Source organism: Myxine glutinosa, chromosome 2 (assembly GCF_964187855.1).
Source record: "Myxine glutinosa chromosome 2, kmMyxGlut1.1, whole genome shotgun sequence".
In the NCBI taxonomy this organism is placed as follows: Eukaryota; Metazoa; Chordata; class Myxini; order Myxiniformes; family Myxinidae; genus Myxine; species Myxine glutinosa.
The window spans coordinates 115792185-115806203 of record NC_136262.1 but is presented as its reverse complement, the minus strand read 5'-3'; the positions used below and the strand labels follow the sequence as shown (position 1 = coordinate 115806203).

The 14019-nt window shown below is 45.9% G+C and overlaps 1 protein-coding gene across 4 annotated transcripts in view; it reads right to left on the bottom strand.

The window, feature by feature from the left end:
• Positions 1 to 5991: 5991 nt before the first annotated feature.
• LPCAT3 (lysophosphatidylcholine acyltransferase 3) overlaps positions 5992 to 14019 on the bottom strand; it is a 45838-nt gene continuing 37810 nt past the window's right edge. For 2 of the 4 annotated variants that reach the window (XM_068107375.2, XM_078771466.1), the window contains 6 exons: positions 13390 to 13476; positions 13024 to 13223; positions 9115 to 9262; positions 8605 to 8763; positions 6808 to 6930; positions 5992 to 6618 (listed from right to left, as the gene is read on the bottom strand). In XM_068107375.2, the coding sequence (XP_067963476.1) occupies positions 6814 to 6930; positions 8605 to 8763; positions 9115 to 9262; positions 13024 to 13223; positions 13390 to 13476 (711 nt within the window). In that variant the 3' untranslated portion in view covers positions 5992 to 6618; positions 6808 to 6813. Of the gene's footprint in view, positions 6931 to 8604; positions 8764 to 9114; positions 9263 to 13023; positions 13224 to 13389; positions 13477 to 14019 lie in introns of all 4 variants that reach the window. The other 2 variants (XM_068107374.1, XM_068107376.1) reach the window with 1 other exon arrangement.

Genomic DNA, 14019 nt, shown 5'->3' with positions numbered 1-14019 from the left:
TCACGACACCCTCAACATACGATCATCACAAAACATATTACTCGATCACTCCCAGGAGAAAAAACCCAGACAGTGTATAAGCACAAGACCCGATTGAGGTCTGAAGACCAATTATCTGGTTTTATCTGGGATCAATTTTTATTTATTTATCCAAACATCCCTCAACCTTCCTCTGGATGAAAGAGGAGGCCATCCAAGTTTGGTCGCACTAGTTGCTGCAAGTCCGAATGCATAAACAAACGAACAAACTTCGTTTCGTGTGCGTTTTGGAAGAAGACTACAATATAGAGGTTTGTGTGGTGTGTGTTTAAAAGGTCATATATGGTCTAAAGTGTACGTTCCAATAGTAGTTTGTGTCTAAGGAGTCGAATCTCTCCACCATATAAAATGGTCTAAAGATCCACTTGGTCTAAATGGTCATGGGTCCAAGCTGTCTAATCTTCCTGGAGGATGTAAGGGGTCTAAAAATGGTGTTAAGATCTAAGGGGTCAAAAGTGACAAGGGTATAAAAGGTCTAAAGGGTGAAAGGATCCAAAGTGTTGTAAGGGTCTTTGGGGTCTAAAGGGTTTTCAGGATTTTCTTTCTCAAGCATGTAAAAAGTCTTCTCTCTAACATGTGAGTATGGGTCTTAGGGGTCTTCATTAACTGAGGTGGTGGATGAAAATATCCTTAGGACAACCCCTGGGTCAAACTGGGTCTGGGTCCCAAATTTGGTGGTTTTTGGTCCAGTGATCTTTGCAAAAAAACGCCACCAGCCAGACAGACAAACATCCAACGAATTTTATTTGTTAGATATGGAGGTATATCTTGTTTGTTTATTCTTTCATGGCTGAACAGTAGCACCTGGAGGTCCCAAATTTTGGGTGCAGGTACTTCAGAATCTGAACAAGGTTTTAATCTTCCACACGTTGGCCGAGAAGTGGGACGACTTAAGGATGCTATAAAATGTATATTGGGATGTGGAGTTAGGTAGTACTGTTGTTGGTTTGCAGGTAAAAGGTAACCATTATGAGGTCAATAACCTCATAGCTTTCCAATGTGTAACTCATCCCAAAACCTCCTCGTTATAAATATGTGATAAATAATTTCAAGTAGCTGGGAACATTTTTGCAAGGGGCCCCCCAGCTCGTTGTGTATGAATGTTTATTTGAATAAGATTTTCTTTTTCATAAAGGTGTATTTGCATCGAAAAGTTTTTCCTTTTGCATCAGAATAGAAGATGCAAAATATCTAAGACTTATGAAGATCCCACATGGGGTAAAGGTGATCTCCCTGGCTTTCATTTCGATACCTTTAACCTATCCAAGCCACACCTTTAATTACACAATGTTTCTGTACCTACTGTCAAACCTAGGACTGCTACCAGCCACTCACCTGTGCTTTCTTGAGATGTCATCTCCAGTTCGTACCTGTGGTTTCACATACAGGTGTCACTTCAGCAATAAACACTGGTGTGATCACAATGGCCTTTACGCTTGGAAATCATCTCTGAGGAAAAACCTTGATGTCTCATGATTCACTTGTAACCATGAGCCATTCTAACACGAGATTTACCTGCATGGATGTCCAGTGTTTGATTACAAAGGTGATGCTATTTGATCTTTAAACCTGAGCTAGTGGAGGATCTTATGGCCTCATGCTGTTTTGGGTTTGAATAGAATGTACATGTGCTGAGGTGTTGCCACAGCATGCATTTGATAAAATTTATTAATATCAAGGACTTAATAAATAGCCCCCTGTGGGTTTTTTGTCCCCCATCGCACCGCGGAGCGAAAGGGGGACTATGGTTTTCCCCTCCGTCCATGTGTCCGTCCGTGCGTGTGTAAGCGAAGGACCGCATTCGAATTTGGTGTGTGCGTGCAACCCACGTCAAAATCCAAGATGGCCGCCACCATGTATGTCTGACGCCATGTATGTCTGAACCTTGTGAGCAGAATATCTTGAAAAATAAGCGAAGTACCAACTTCTAATCTGGTGTGTGGGTGTATCGAGGCACAAGGAAGAACGCTATTGAAAATTGGGTCGCCACGTCAAAATCCAAGATGGCCACCGCCATGTATGTCTGAGCCTTGAGCAGAATATCTTGAAAAATAAGCGAAGTACCAACTTCTAATCTGGCATGTGTGTGTATATCTACGCATAAGGAAGAATGCTATTGAAAATTAGGTCGCCACGTCAAAATCCAAGATGGCCACCGCCATGTACAGTCACGTGAAAAAGTAAGTACACCCCATGTAAAGTTTTGACTTTTTCAACATATTTCAACATACAGCTATTTGATCTTCATTTCAACAATATTGATAGATAAAGGTGATGTAATATAACAAATATCATGAAACATTTACATTTTGTAGTCGATTGTATAATTTAAATAAACATAAATGCAAATTTCGCATGTGGGAAAAGTAAGTACACCCTTGGCTCTAATAGGTGGTATTGCCCCCTTTCGCAGAAACAACCTCAAGTATGCGTTTCTTATAACTGTCTACCAGTCTCTCACATCGACTGGGAGAAATTTTTGCCCACTCCTCCGTGCAGAATTCTTTCAGCTGTGAGATGTTTGAGGGGTTTCTTGCATGCACAGCTCGTTTCAAATCCCCCCACAACATCTCGATGGGATTTCGATCCGGGCTTTGACTTGGCCATTCCAGAACCCTCCATTTCTTTCTTTTCAGCCATTCCTTGGTGGATTTACTGGTATGTTTAGGGTCATTGTCATGTTGCAAGGTCCACCTTCGGTTGAGCTTCAACTTTCCGACAGATGGCCTCACATGATCCTCAAGCACCCTCGGGTACAATGAAGAATTCATAGTGGATTCTATGATGGTGAGCTGCCAAGGCCCTGATGTAGCAAAGCTGCCCCAATCCATAATATTTCCACCACCATGCTTTACAGTTGGTATCAGGTTCTTGTGGTCAAATGCTGTCTTTGGTTTTCGCCAAACATGTCTTCTGGTACTGTGGCCAAATAGCTCCGCCTTTGACTCAACTATCCAGAGCACATTGTTCCAGGAGTGCTGGTCTTTGCCAAGGTGTTCATTGGCAAACTTTAGTCTTGCCCTGATGTTCTTTCTGGACAGCAAAGGTTTCCTCCTGGCACACCTCCCATGTAGATCTGATTTGTGCAGCCTCTTTCTAATGGTAGACTCGTGCACTTTGACATCAACAGTGGCAAGAGCTACCTGTAGGTCCTGTGATGACATTCTGGGGTTCTTAGAGACTTCTTTCAGCATCTTGCGGTCTGCTCTCGGGCTGAAATTGCTGGGGCGGCCTGGCCCGAACAAGTTGGCAGTTGTTTGGAATCTTCTCCACTTGTAGATGATCTTCCGGAAAGTCGAATGATTGATTTCAAATTGTTTGGAGATCTTTTTAAATCCTTTCCCAGACTCGTAGGCATCTATAACCTTCTTCCTGAAGGCCTCAGAGAGCTCTTTTGATCTAGGCATGGTGACGCCACACACTTCAACAACAAAGAGCAAACCAAACTAAATGTCTGAGGTTTAAATAAGACAGGTTCCTCCAAGATCCTCTCTAACGATGCTATCATCATTTGCACCTGAGCTGGTGCACCTGATTCTAATTTTAGGTATTTGAAGTAGTGATAAATGTAGGGGTGTACTTACTTTTTCCACATGCGAAATTTGCATTTATGTTTATTTAAATTATAAAATGGACTACAAAATGTAAATGTTTCATGATATTTGTTATATTATATCACCTTTATCTGTCAATATTGTTGAAATGAAGATCAAATAGCTGTATGTTGAAATATGTTGAAAAAGTCAAAACTTTACATGGGGTGTACTTACTTTTTCACATGACTATGTCTGAACCTTGAGCGGAATATCTTGAAAAATAAGCGAAGTACCAACTTCTAATCTGGTGTGTGGGTGTATCTAGGCACAAGGAAGAACACTATTGAAAATTGGGTCGCCACATCAAAATCCAAGAGCGGAATATCTTGAAAAATAAGCGAAGTACCAACTTCTAATCTGGTGTGTGGGTGTATCTACGCATAAGGGAGAACGCCATTGAAAATTGGGTTGCTACGTCAAAATCCAAGATGGCCGCCTTGCGTCTTCCACTTTGTCAACTCGCATCACTTCACCGACGGGGGACCTTGGCGTAATGCTTGTTAATTTTGTTGTATACAAGATCGAGGCTCATGTAGGAGCTAACATTAATCACAAAAAAAAAACCGACACACAAAACATGCAATAAAGCGAGCGGGAGACAAGATGGGAAGAGCGGGAAGCACACAAGCACAACAACATTAGAGAAAAGGGTCATCGGGAGATCTGTAGGAGGGAGAGGGCTTGGGGAGAGGAGACATGGGAAGGGGGGGGGGGGGGGGGTGAGGGTTGGGAGAGGTATAAAACACATGGACACTGCTCGGACTTCCAGGAAAGAAGTCAGTATTTCAAAAAAGTGGATCTGGGGTGAATTAGCAGGGGTAGAAAAGATCAAGGTTTTGGCTGGGGGTGAGATAAGAGATGGTGGTGAGATAAGAGATGGTGGTGAACAGCTGTTTTAAAGTCCTCGAGGGAGGTGTGGGATTGAAGAGAGTGAGGGAGTTTGTTCCAGAGGCGGGAAAAAAGAGGAATTAAAGAGTGAAGGTTGAGCAGAGTCTATATTTTGGCAATTTCACCAGAGCAGGGTTGCTGGCAGATCTTATGCGACCTGTAGGAATATTTGGGGGGACAGCACAGAGAGAGCTTTGGGAGCAAGGCCGGAGAGGAGTCAGTAGAAGACAGAAAGACCACCAACCTGCCTGCGGTGAGTGAGTGAAAGGCCCTCAGAGTTAGCTTCATCGCTCATTCATCGGAGATTCCAATGATCCTGAAAGCTTCGATTTCAACAGCGTGAAGCCGAGCTAGGTGTGAGGCTGACGGTCATCTCGAGGTTGAGATTTGGGGGAACCCAACCTTGGAGCACCTATGATCCGAAATCGAAATAGTTAATACCTAGCGATCCTGCGGACCATCGAGTAGAAGGGCTGTATCGGTTTTTAGAGCAATCACTTGGTAAACAAGCCTTCTGAGTATTGCGCTGCAATACATGTCCCCTACCGGCAGTCTCTCGTCCGGAAAACTGTTGGGGAAATTGCCAAAGTTCAAAGTGCCATAACTTTGTCAAAAATGATCGAAACGTCGTGAAGTTCGAACTTGATCTGTAACTTATCATGAGGAAACCATGTACCAAGTTTGAAATCATTAGCGTTAAGAGTTTAGAAAAAAAGTCCGGAAAACTGTTCTTTGTGTGACGGACGGACAGACAGACTGACGGACGGAGGGACAGAGTGCAAACCTATAGTCCCCTCCGGTGTACAACGGTAGGGGACTAATAAGGGACAGGTAGGGGTCCGAAGCTTCAGGGTATAACCCCCACTGGGAGCCCCCATGACCCAAAATCGAAAAATCGAGGCCTGAGTGATTGTGGGGGCTACTGCCTTGTATCTACCCGTCAAGTTTCAGATAAGGGAACAGCCCGCTGATAAGGGAAGAGGAGGAAAAGTAGCAAAAAGTTAACAGACGACAGGGCGGATAAACGTACGGACATCACAACCCATTTTATAAGCTAATCTCTTCGAGTTTCGAGACAGAGATGACCTAAAAACCAGCCCCTGGCTTCAGTGCACCATCTTGTGAAGTAGCACCACCATAGATATTTGACAATCTGCTTCCTGTCATTCTCCCAAGCACGATGTGGTTGATGTCTCCCTCCCAAAAAGCTCCTTGCTGGATTCCAACCTGCAACGTGCCAAAGTGGCTCAAATCTCCCATCGTGAAGATGAACCACGCTACGAGGTGAAGGTCCGACGGTGGGCCAGGGACAGCATAGCAGGATATAGCTACCCCTTCACATCGAGCCCTGCAAACGACGAGGCCAATATATGTCAAAACACCTTAGATGGCGTCAAATTGAACGAGAACGAGAAATAAAACTCACTTTACACATTACCTTTCCACCAAGCACGCACGCACACTCGACTCGGGCAGCAAACAACCACTTTAATTCAACTCTGGGTGGAAAAACCCCAAAACTCGATTTTCAATCAACCATGTAAATAATTTAACAATAAATTGCAAACAGGGAGGATTCCAGAAAAAAGGGGGTTTCTTTTCCTTCTATCAAAGTAAGCAGATTAAAAACAATATTTAGAAAGTCAAATATACATTGCTAGAAAAACCTTCAGGCTGTCACTGCAAAAAGGTCAATAAATCAATTTCTTTAACACAACAGTATGGGTGGCTCAGATCGGAGTCGTTCTCTCGTTGGACAGGCCGACAGGGCCGCTGCTCGAGTAGACCTAGGTGCCGAGTCAAGTTGACAGATAGTTCCGATGTGGACAATATGACGGTTCTCCCGAGTTGTGTGGCACGTGCTGCCCGTGCGTCAATCCATAGCGCACACCCGGCGACGTGACAGTCTCATATCCACGGAACTGGTTTGTAGCTCACTCGATCCAAAACACGGTCGTACCTGCTCACGTCATCACTGCTAGATCGAAGTCTGAGGCTGACCCGAGCCAAAATGTCACGGATCGGGGCTAGGAAGGCAAGCGTAAGAAAGCCTTCGTTCCATATCATTCCCTCGATCTCTGGCACATGGCACCGGCTGGAAAAAGCAAAGAGGGAGGAAACCAGGTCCAGGAATCGGGGTGGTCTCGTCAGAATGCACACCCAAATTCATGGAGGGCAACACCCAGCGTGTACCGAGCACGCTGTGGTCTTAGGGGAGCAATAATGAATTAAAACCTGTCACCGGAACATCTTCACCAATCGACTAGCAAACTGTAGCTCGAACCTCGTCTCAGTCATCCTTCGTGCGCTGATGTTTGGACGACGGAAGCGCCACACGGAGTAACGGCAGCACCAGGAGCACCACAATGAATGTCAAGTGACCAACAAAGTAGACAGAACTGTACACCTGTAGGGAGATGTAGCATACGGACGAAAGGAACAAGTCTACAAAAGCAATGAAAAAAGTTTGCAAAAGGAATGAAACACGTCTACAAAAGGAATGAACCTAGTCTACAAAAGGAATGAAACAAGTCTACAAAAGGAATGAAACAAGTCTACAAAAGGAATAAAACAAGTCTACAAAAGGAATGAACCTAGTCTACAAAAGGAATGAAACACGTCTACAAAAGGAATGAAACAAGTCTACAAAAGGAATGAAACAAGTCTACAAAAGGAATAAAACAAGTCTACAAAAGGAATGAACCTAGTCTACAAAAGGAATGAAACTAGTCTACAAAAGGAATGAAACAAGTCTACAAAAGGAATGAAACTAGTCTACAAAAGGAATGAACCTAGTCTACAAAAGGAATGAACCTAGTCTACAAAAGGAATGAACCTAGTCTACAAAAGGAATGAACCTAGTCTACAAAAGGAATGAAACATCTACAAAAGGAATGAACCTAGTCTACAAAAGGAATGAAACACATCTACAAAAGGAATGAAACTAGTCTACAAAAGGAATGAAACAAGTCTACAAAAGGAATGAAACTAGTCTACAAAAGGAATGAAACTAGTCTACAAAAGGAATGAAACAAGTCTACAAAAGGAATGAAACACGTCTACAAAAGGAATGAAACAAGTCTACAAAAGGAATGAAACAAGTCTACAAAAGGAATGAAACAAGTCTACAAAAGGAATGAAACAAGTCTACAAAAGGAATGAAACATCTACAAAAGGAATGAAACAAGTCTACAAAAGGAATGAAACACATCTACAAAAGGAATGAAACTAGTCTACAAAAGGAATGAAACAAGTCTACAAAAGGAATGAAACACGTCTACAAAAGGAATGAAACAAGTCTACAAAAGGAATGAAACAAGTCTACAAAAGGAATGAAACAAGTCTACAAAAGGAATGAAACTAGTCTACAAAAGGAATGAAACTAGTCTACAAAAGGAATGAACCTAGTCTACAAAAGGAATGAACCTAGTCTACAAAAGGAATGAAACACGTCTACAAAAGGAATGAAACACGTCTACAAAAGGAATGAAACACGTCTACAAAAGGAATGAAACACGTCTACAAAAGGAATGAAACAAGTCCACAAAAGGAATGAAACAAGTCTGCAAAAGGAATGAAACAAGTCTACAAAAGGAATGAAACAAGTCTACAAAAGGAATAAAACAAGTCTGAAAAAGGAATGAAACACGTCTACAAAAGGAATGAAACACGTCTACAAAAGGAATGAAACAAGTCTACAAAAGGAATGAAACAAGTCTACAAAAGGAATGAAACAAGTCTACAAAAGGAATGAAACAAGTCTACAAAAGGAATAAAACAAGTCTGCAAAAGGAATACAACAAATCTACAAAAGGAATAAAACAAGTCTGCAAAAGGAATGATACACATCTCCAAAAGGAATGATACACATCTACAAAAGGAATGAAACAAGTCTGCAAAAGGAATGAAACACGTCTACAAAAGGAATGAAAAAAGTGACAAAAGGAATAAAACAAGTCTGCAAAAGGAATGATACACATCTACAAAAGGAATGAAACACGTCTACAAAAGGAATGAAAGTGGTTTCAGGGTTTAAGAATGTTGCAGCAAAATTAGGAAAGCCGAGGTGGAAACGACTCACCCTGAGCCACTTCTCCCAAGAAAACAGGCAGAAAGGCACGAGGGGATAGCTGAGAAACATCATTTGGAAGAGGTACAATGGAGGGTAGAGGAGGAAGCGTACAGGCCGCAAAGAGGTGACGTGCTTCAACTTGGGAATGCTGTCCACAAACTCCAGCGTCTGGGAGAAACCACCACACATCAAACAGGTATGCAGTCCTGAGTCTCATCACATAATTTATATCTATATGTACCTCGTGTCTACCTGCCATTAAACTGGGTGTCCCCTCTGCTGTCATTAGGTGGTGGATGTTAAGATCCCAAGGTGTCTCGCTCGGAGAGATACGAGTTAAAACCAGCATCCTGAACATATTAGATTCCTGGTCTGATGAGCTGAGAAGGTAAATGCAAACCACCCAGTGCAATCCCCGCTGGGGCTACTTTGGCAGCACAGAATAAAGGAAGGGAGGATGAGAGAGATGCACAACGGTCAGGTAATGGAGAATGAAGGGCCGTGACCGGTTTCATTTACCTTCCTTTCTGTGAACACAATGAGCAGCTCCAAAGAAAAGCACACAAAGTACCCAGAATGCAATCCGTGCCAGACTGCAAGGAACATCAGGGTAACCGCCTGTGATACAAGCTTGCTACCAAGGAAACGCAGTCGTTTGAACACGTACCTGGGGAAAGAAAGGTTGGCAGGTGGGGGAGGCAGACAGATTAAGTTTACTGGTAGGTGGGTGAGGGATATAGGGGGGCAGATACGTGGACTGTTTCCTGGCAGGAAGGTGTGTACGACACAGACATGTGGACTGTCGCAGGTGGGTGTGTATGAGACAGACATGTGGACTGTCGCAGGTGGGTGTGTATGAGACAGACATGTGGACTGTCGCAGGTGGGTGTGTAGGAGACAGACATGTGGACTGTCGCAGGTGGGTGTGTAGGAGACAGACATGTGGACTGTCGCAGGTGGGTGTGTAGGAGACAGACATGTGGACTGTCGCAGGTGGGTGTGTAGGAAACAGACATGTGGACTGTCGCAGGTGGGTGTGTAGTGGACAGACATGTGGACTGTCGCAGGTGGGTGTGTATGAGACAGACATGTGGACTGTCGCAGGTGGGTGTGTAGTGGACAGACATGTGGACTGTCGCAGGTGGGTGTGTAGGAGACAGACATGTGGACTGTCGCAGGTGGGTGTGTAGTGGACAGACATGTGGATTGTCGCAGGTAGGTGTGTAGGAGACAGACATGTGGACTGTCGCAGGTGGGTGTGTAGGAGACAGACATGTGGACTGTCGCAGGTGGGTGTGTAGTGGACAGACATGTGGACTGTCGCAGGTGGGTGTGTAGGAGACAGACATGTGGACTGTCGCAGGTGGGTGTGTAGTGGACAGACATGTGGACTGTCGCAGGTGGGTGTGTAGGAGACAGACATGTGGACTGTCGCAGGTGGGTGTGTATGAGACAGACATGTGGACTGTCGCAGGTGGGTGTGTATGAGACAGACATGTGGACTGTCGCAGGTGGGTGTGTAGTGGACAGACATGTGGACTGTCGCAGGTGGGTGTGTAGTGGACAGACATGTGGACTGTCGCAGGTGGGTGTGCAGTGGACAGACATGTGGACTGTTGCAGGTGGGTGTGTAGTGGACAGACATGTGGACTGTCGCAGGTGGGTGTGCAGTGGACAGACGCAGGTGGGTGTGTCGGAGACAGACATGTGGACTGTCGCAGGTGGGTGTGTAGTGGACAGACATGTGGACTGTCGCAGGTGGGTGTGTAGGAGACAGACATGTGGACTGTCGCATGTGGGTGTGTAGTGGACAGACATGTGGACTGTCGCAGGTGGGTGTGTAGTGGACAAACATGTGGACTGTCGCAGGTGGGCGTGTAGTGGACAGACATGTGGACTGTCGCAGGTGGGTGTGTAGTGGACAGACATGTGGACTGTCGCAGGTGGGTGTGTAGGTGACAGACATGTGGACTGTCGCAGGTGGGTGTGTAGGAGACAGACATGTGGACTGTTGCAGGTGGGTGTGTAGTGGACAGACATGTGGACTGTCGCAGGTGGGTGTGTAGGAGACAGACATGTGGACTGTCGCAGGTGGGTGTGTAGGAGACAGACATGTGGACTGTTGCAGGTGGGTGGGTAGTGGACAGACATGTGGACTGTCGCAGGTGGGTGTGCAGTGGACAGACATGTGGACTGTCGCAGGTGGGTGTGTAGTGGACAGACAGGTGGACTGTCGCAGGTGGGTGTGTAGGAGACAGACATGTGGACTGTCGCATGTGGGTGTGTAGTGGACAGACATGTGGACTGTCGCAGGTGGGTGTGTAGTGGACAAACATGTGGACTGTCGCAGGTGGGTGTGTAGTGGACAGACATGTGGACTGTCGCAGGTGGGTGTGTAGTGGACAGACATGTGGACTGTCGCAGGTGGGTGTGTAGTGGACAGACATGTGGACTGTCGCAGGTGGGTGTGCAGTGGACAGACATGTGGACTGTCGCAGGTGGGTGTGCAGTGGACAGACATGTGGACTGTCGCAGGTGGGTGTGTAGGCGACAGACATGTGGACTGTCGCAGGTGGGTGTGTAGGAGACAGACATGTGGACTGTCGCAGGTGGGTGTGTAGGAGACAGACATGTGGACTGTCGCAGGTGGGTGTGTAGGAGACAGACATGTGGACTGTCACAGGTAGGTGTGTAGGAGACAGACATGTGGACTGTCGCAGGTGGGTGTGTAGTGGACAGACATGTGGACTGTCGCAGGTGGGTGTGTAGTGTTACGTGCTCCTCCCCGACCCCCTGGTCACGGTGTACCTCCGAGCCCCGAGAGGAGTCACAGCAGAAAAATGTGTTATTCTGTGTGTCAAAGATCAATGGAGAAGCCACCCCAATTGTTACTCACAAACAAATATTGTATTAAGATCACACAAGAATAACAGTACACAATAATAGGAATCAAAAGTACAATCAATATGTCCTATGATGGTACCATCAGTTTCGTAATATATATAACTCACTGTGCTCCAAGTGAGTGAACCAAGAACATTCCCCAATGTCTCTTATTCCCGGCTTCAAGCAAACGTTGATTCGCTCCAGCGATCGCCAGAATGATGTCCAATCGAGACCAGAATCCCGTGCGGATGGCAAGTACAGTCACAGCAGACGCTGCACAAAGGCGCCCTCAAGGCGACTGGCAAATCCAAAGGCGCCCTGCAGGCGACTGAGAGATCACACCCTCGGGTATGGACAAATTAACCTTCAAAAAGCCACGTCACACACACGCCCCAGATCGACGTCTGAATGCGGTGAAAATGGTTGAAAAGAGACGAAACCGCGAACGAAGCACAAGTCCTGCGCGAGTCAAAATGGCCGACGACCCGCTTGAGACGTAACGGCCCGGCGATAATTCTCCTCGGAATCCACCGCCAAAAACCTGACACGCAGGTTGATCGGTCACAGCGATGACAACTCTGTTGCAGGAATCCCTTTCTCGGAAACCCGAAAGTTCACGAGTGACTCTTGCTCGCCAACGTTCGATTCCGAACTCGGAGCAACTCGGCTTCTTCTTGTCCGACTCACTCGCTCCGCCCTTTTTCTCCCTCTTCTTCCTCTTCGTCGTCCGGTTCCCGATCCGGTTTCCTGTTTCTTTTAACATTAACTTTTTTACCTTTTGAAAACAGTTCATGAACAATAAACCTTTTGAACACAATAATAGTACATGGAATCAGAAATATTTACAGTGGATGCAAACCACCACAACGGAAGTGACGAATCCGTAACAGTAGGAGACAGACATGTGGACTGTCGCAGGTGGGTGTGTAGTGGACAGACATGTGGACTGTCGCAGGTGGGTGTGTAGTGGACAGACATGTGGACTGTCGCAGGCAGGTGTGTAGTGGACAGACATGTGGACTGTCGCAGGTAGGTGGGTTGGGAGGAGAAAGTACATATGCAAATGGACTGCTGGTAGATGGGTGGGTTGATGCGTGGACCGTTTACTGGTTGGTAGGAGGGGAATGGGGGGGGGGGGGGGGTGGAGGGAGGAGAGGGAAGGTAGACACATGGATGGGCTGCTGGTTGGGGTAGGGTGGGGTTAGGTAGACATGTGGATTATTTTCTGGCAGTTGGGTGGGGGGAGGGAAGAGAGCAGACACAGACTGTTGATATGTCGGTCACGTGGTCTGGAAGCCATATTGAATCAAAGAAAAAACCTTGAATAACAGAGGAATTCGCTCGCACAAAGTCGAATGCACGGGGTAGGTATTCCATGAATACCATTTAGTTTGTAAAGAGATTCTTCACCATTGAAAGAGAGTCAAAGACGACATTTAAAAATGTTGTGGACAGGTTTTAACAAAACTTGAGTGAATGAGGTGTTCTAGTTTCTTATGTAATGAGACTATGGTACAAGGTGCACACAGGTAGTCCTCCAACCTGGCTGCCCAGCTGTTGGTGTTGGTGTTGAAGGAGACGATTTTGCCTGTGAAGTGGACTGTGGTCTCGAAGAGCAGGATGCGGACGTTGCTACAAGCATCCCAGCCGTCGGAGGCCCATCCCAGCTTGGGGTTCACCTGCTTTCCAGGACTTGCGTCGGTGCCAGTCCAGCCGAGGCCCGTGAGAATGCACACCCCTTCCTGAGGGCATGACAAAAAGCACAGGAGAAAGAGATCAACGTCCATAAAGATACCTCCACAAATAAAATCAACTACCAACGAGGGATACATGTGGGTCTCAAAGGAAACGTGTGCACTGTGCATGTGGACAAGGCATGTACAGGGTAATGCTCATGATTACACGTACCGCAATAAGCCAGCAGCTCACATACTTGCACAAGGCAAACTTCCCCCACAGTGCAATGTACATGCAGCGGAACCAAAATGGCTGCTCCTGAAACGAAGACGACAAATAGAATTGTCACAAAGCAACCAATTTCACTCCGACCGACGTGGATGCAGTGAAACACAAAGTGTGCCGGAGGAGCAGGCAGGTGAGGGAAACGTGGGTTTGAAGGCAAAGGGAGAAAGGGAAACCGGGTAGTAAGGGCTGTTGTGACAATTATGTGAAAGCAACTACGAGGGCCATTGAAAAAGTCCTTCGAACATACTAGATTGTCCAAGACAGACCACGTTTTAGCTTTTAATATAAATCTACTATAAAGTGTGTGTGTGTGTGTGTGTATGTGTTTGGGTGTTTCTAGTGCATATATATTGTTGCGGTTTTGAGTTTTGTACAGTCAGTATAATAAAGGTTAAAATTTCCCCCTCATAGTTAGTCACACAAGCAACATGTAGCCTCGCGATAGTATAGTTATCTCTTAGTATTTGTGAGCTTAGTCCTTTTCCTATGTTAGTTCTGCGTTGAGTAGAGTCAGGAGAATAGGTCCTACTTCTACTGACTCTCCCGCCTCCCTAGCCTCATGCCCCTTTGCGC